General features: G+C 42.3%; 1 protein-coding gene across 1 annotated transcript; it reads left to right on the top strand.

Annotated features, from left to right (window-relative positions):
- The first annotated feature begins 63 nt into the window (after positions 1-63).
- On the top strand, positions 64-1,699 carry LOC143565158 (sodium/calcium exchanger NCL-like). Its single transcript, XM_077052218.1, has 3 exons — positions 64-349; positions 412-720; positions 1,292-1,699. Exons 1-3 carry the CDS (start codon positions 146-148, stop codon positions 1,538-1,540), a joined length of 762 nt encoding a protein of 253 aa, XP_076908333.1. The 5' UTR covers positions 64-145; the 3' UTR covers positions 1,541-1,699.
- Positions 1,700-4,601: the final 2,902 nt, after the last annotated feature.

A 4,601-nucleotide genomic window follows, 5' to 3' on the forward strand; every position in this document is an offset into this window, starting at 1 on the left:
CTTTTAATTGCTATATGTACTTATATAGTATGTCCATCATGTTAATAATCTTTTACAAAAAACACGTGACAGGTTATTTCAATCCATCGACTCGGATGTAGACACATATCTCTCACATTCAGAGCTAAAGGCTTTGGTTGTTGGAATGCGATTATTTGAAATAAACTTAAACGAAGACGATGCTGTTGATAAAGTCATGAAAGATTTCGACACGTCTGAAAACGATGTGATTGACTTTGACGAATTTGTTGCTGGAATTGCAAAATGGCTTGAGGAAGCCAAGGCTTCCCAAATAAATCCTCATATTGCTGGTCCCGACACATTAAAATACATTCATGATTATTATGAGGTAAAAGAATGTATATTTAACATTTCTTAGAATTTTATTTTTATAAAAGTTATATTTTTCAGGAGACGAAGAAACAGCATGATCTGTTAGGAGATGATGCTGGTGAAGATGATGAAGAGGAAGGCGTTGATGATCCACGTGGGACAACAATAAAAGCGGTTTTGTATTTGTTGATTGGGACGTTTATTGCAGCTGCTTTTGCTGATCCACTTGTGGATGCTGTTAGCAATTTTTCAGCTGCCACAAGTATTCCTTCTTTTTTCATCTCATTCATTGCTTTGCCTTTAGCAACTAACTCGAGCGAAGCGGTTTCTGCAATTATCTTTGCATCACGCAAGAAGCAGAGATCCGCATCTCTTACATTTTCAGAGGTTTGTGTGTTTCCTACGTACACTATCAGATTTGATCCAATTTGGGAAATGGGTGGGTCAGACGGGTTGGTTCACGGACAGCAAATTGCAATTAGGGATGTTCATCGGTTCAAATATCGATTTATTTCATTTGGGTTTGATTTTTTCTTTTTGTGCTAACAAAAACCGAACCTATCCTATTTAGAAATGTGTCTAACCGAACCGAATTCAACCAGCTTATTCAGTTCGGTTATTCGATTAAACTGGTTATTCGATTTATTTGGTTGAATCTGGTGTGGTTATCCGAACAAGCAAGATTTGTGGAACCGATAACGAACCGAAAACCGAGTTTCTCAATTTGGTTGGGTGTTTTTTGGGTTACCGTTACGGTTCAGTTTTTGGGTTTTTCGGTTGTTTTTTTCTACACCTCTAATTGCGATAAGTTTTTACTATGTTGGCTTGACCCAAATATTTTGTTGTCTAATTTTGTAAATAGATAATGCATCATATATTATTACCATTTACCACCTCTAGATTTAAGTGATTTGAAGAGGTGACTTTTATATTATAACACTTGTATTTTTTGTTGCAGTTATACGGGGCAGTAACGATGAATAACATACTTTGCCTATCGGTGTTTTTAGCGCTTGTATACGTAAGAGGTCTAACATGGGATTTTTCATCCGAAGTGCTCGTAATTCTGATTGTTTGCATTGTGATGGGCGTTTTTGGAAGTTTACGCACCACTTTCCCTCTATGGACATCTTTCATTGCGTTTGCCCTCTATCCGTTTTCCCTCATCTTGGTGTATGTTCTTGACTATGTTTTTGGTTGGTCATAGGTTTAATGTGGTTCCAGGCTTGTTCTAAGTTGTTTTCGACACGAGCTTTTTTATTTTGAAAAACGAGATGTGTAGAAACGAACCTCAGTTTATTGGCATGGCATTTGATGTGATCTTTTGTAACTAATATGGAAGTTACTTAAATAATTGCTTTTTTTTTCTTTTTCATTTTTCATTTTCTAAAGATCATAAAAGAGTTCTATATGTGAGGCTGGTGTGACCTGATGGCCTAGGCGCCTTTTATAAGATGGAATGATGGAATAGCTGAAAACTTGGGCTAAAGGCCAGCACATTTAATAGAGGTGCGCCGTGCGCAAACCAGGTTTTTGGCCAAAACCGGTTTCGTTGAAGCTGGGTCAAAGAATACATGGTCAAATCATGTAACGGAGAAAGTTAGGTTGTTAACTTCAACTTGTATTAATAACCGAAATGAAACAAGTAGCCAATAGTTTGTAAAAATGGTATCAGAGCTATCTAATCCTTTTGGGAGCTAATTGGCCGCGTTTGATTCATGGTGATAACTAATTTAAGACAACTAAAACATATGATGGGAATTGTTCTGCAAGTAATGGCTGTAGTAGACAGGACGGGGCGTAACTTTGTAGAGATCCAATCGAATTTCAATTCATTTGGGAAAGTTCACTTCCAAATATTAAATAAATTGAAAACCAAATTTATATATAACTCAGTATGAATTTCAGGGTTTTCAAGTCATGTTCGATTATTAAACATCTCGACTAAAGTTATCGACATCGTTTTTGAAGAAACACTAACCAGACCCCGGGCAGATTACTGGTAACCTGGGGGTTAGATAGCTGTTTCCCACGAGGGGTTAGACCCTTGGAAGATGGTTCTTCTGATAACCTGCAAAACAGACACCGTGAGCTCGTCACTGAGAAGGGGGGGGGTTCCTCCTTGTGACCACCCTCCGGCGTGAGAATCAGACTAGATTGCTCTTTAAATATAAAAGTATATTAAGAGATTGCTAGAGCAGATATCAGGTATATATGATAAGATAAGATAATGTAATAAGATATGATATTCCAAGATGATCATACCATTGGGGTATTTATAGCCGAAGGTAGGTTTCCAAGGGGTTTAGCCGGCCCAACACGCTACCAACTGTAACCTATGCACGTGCCTTGCCTGTGAGTGGTGGATAGGTAGCGGCTGACACAGAGCAGGCGTGTCGTGCACTCTTCCTCTTCTGCCAACTACAGGCTAGGCACGTGGTATGGCAGGAGTTGGTGGGTAGGCGGCGGCTATTGGTCACAGTGCTGTGGCGTGCTGTCTGCCATGCTGCTGTCAGTGAGCTGTCGCATTCTTGGTCAGATCTTTTGTCTGTACCTCGTCAGGTATCACACAAAAGATCCTCCATCATACGGACTGGCTCATTTAGGCGGGAGTTTTCCCCCTCCCGCCTTTGCTCATTCCTTCAGGTGACACTGGGGAGAGTTAAGTGCCTTGTGCATGTAGCCATGCTGCGCGGGTGGCCTTCCCTAATGGCTTGTATCCGAGGCTGCGGGGACAGGCGGAGTCCTTCACCATTGGGAGGCATTTCCTGCGGGTCCAGCTTGCGTACTGCGCGTAAGGACGTTACGTCTCTGAGCATGGTTGGTCCTGCGGATCCAGTTGGTCTCTGCGCAGACGTCCCTGTTTAAGGTGAGTCTTGCGGGTCCAACTGGGCTCTGCTGGGACCTACCTCTTCAAGTCCCCCCAGTCCAATGTTCTTCTCATGAGTGTTTAATAAAATGAGGTGAACTTTTGGACTTGAGCAAAGGGTTTTGAAAAGGGTTTTGTAAGGTTTTCCATGGGGATTCTTTCCGCGGAAGTCCTTGTCACTTGCAGAAATGCCCGAGTTTCCTGCTTGGTCTTTGGGTATGATGCGGGTAGGTCTGTAACCTCCTCGCAAGTCAGGAGCATTGAGTCCCAGTTGTATGTATTTTCCATGAGGTTTTGGTAGTTTTGAACATAGTGATCAATTATGTTAAGACCACCAATTCCATCTTGGAGCTTCAAACAACGTAGTTCTCGACGTTCCCGCTATGCGGGGATGTTATTTTCGTTTCCGCAAGCATTGCCCAGAAGATCCTTCTTGGTTTCAATTCCCAGCGGAGCGCTAGGTATGTGAAGGGTTTTGCCTTAACACTGTACCTGTGCTCGTCTTACGGTTACTTTACTTCCAAGGTATTCCTGGCGTCAATTCCCTGCGGGTGTTAGGTATGTGAAGGGTTTTGCCTTTACACTGTACCCGCACCCGTCTTATAGTTACTTGGTTGCCGAGGTACTTGGCTTCATTCCCTGCGGGTGCTAGGTATGTGAAGGGTTTTGCCTTAACACTGTACCCGCATCCGTCTTACGGTTACTTGTTCACCAAGGTTTTCTTGGCTTCAATTCCCTGCGGGTGTTAGGTATGTGAAGGGTTTTGCCTTAACACTACCCACAGCCGTCTTACGGTTATTTGTTTGCCAAGGTTTATTTGGCTTCAATTCCCTGCGGGTGCTAGGTATGTGAAGGGTTTTGCCTTTACACTGTACCCGCATCCGTCTTACGGTTACTTGCTTGCCAAGGGGTAAGGGGTATTCTCCCGCTTACTTTTTAATATTTTCGAATTTTTGAATTTTGAAATTCGACGAGTTGGTGAAAAGATAAGTCCAAACCTCTGAAACGTCGTGCGACGGTTTCTTCTGACTGTGTCAGGACGTGCAGGGAGTTATGGTGACGTGACAGAACATGGTCATTCCAGTTGCTTTTTCAGGCGCGTGGGCACGGGATTTCGGGCGCGTAGCCGCGAAATCTCTGGCATACGTCCTTGTGACAGATGTTGCCAGCTTGCTTTTGCCACGCGTCCTAGTTTCATTGCACCTTTGATTTCTCTCTCTTCCGTTATTAAATTCATCGCATTAATTGCGATTACTATATAAAGGGGGGGAGGGTTATTTGCAATTCACACTTTTCACTTTCATCTCTTCTTCTCAAGTAATTTCCGGCGAATTTTTCTGTTCAGTAAAGCATTACCCTGAAATCTCTTTTCATCTTTCTTCCACCATGTCTTCTCATG

This window comes from Bidens hawaiensis, unplaced genomic scaffold, assembly GCF_021521415.1.
Source record: "Bidens hawaiensis isolate Kalapana, Puna unplaced genomic scaffold, B.hawaiensis_p1.1 tig00022295_1, whole genome shotgun sequence".
NCBI lineage: Eukaryota > Viridiplantae > Streptophyta > Magnoliopsida > Asterales > Asteraceae > Bidens > Bidens hawaiensis.

What these genes read in the sequence shown, in the direction of transcription:
- LOC143565158 (XM_077052218.1), top strand. Translation starts at nt 146, where the DNA reads ATGCGATTATTTGAAATAAACTTAAACGAAGACGATGCTGTTGATAAA. An exon ending in ACATTCATGATTATTATGAG is followed by an intron (nt 350 to 411) that starts GTAAAAGAATGT and finishes TATATTTTTCAG; the next exon opens with GAGACGAAGAAACAGCATGA. An exon ending in CATCTCTTACATTTTCAGAG is followed by an intron (nt 721 to 1,291) that starts GTTTGTGTGTTT and finishes TTTTTGTTGCAG; the next exon opens with TTATACGGGGCAGTAACGAT.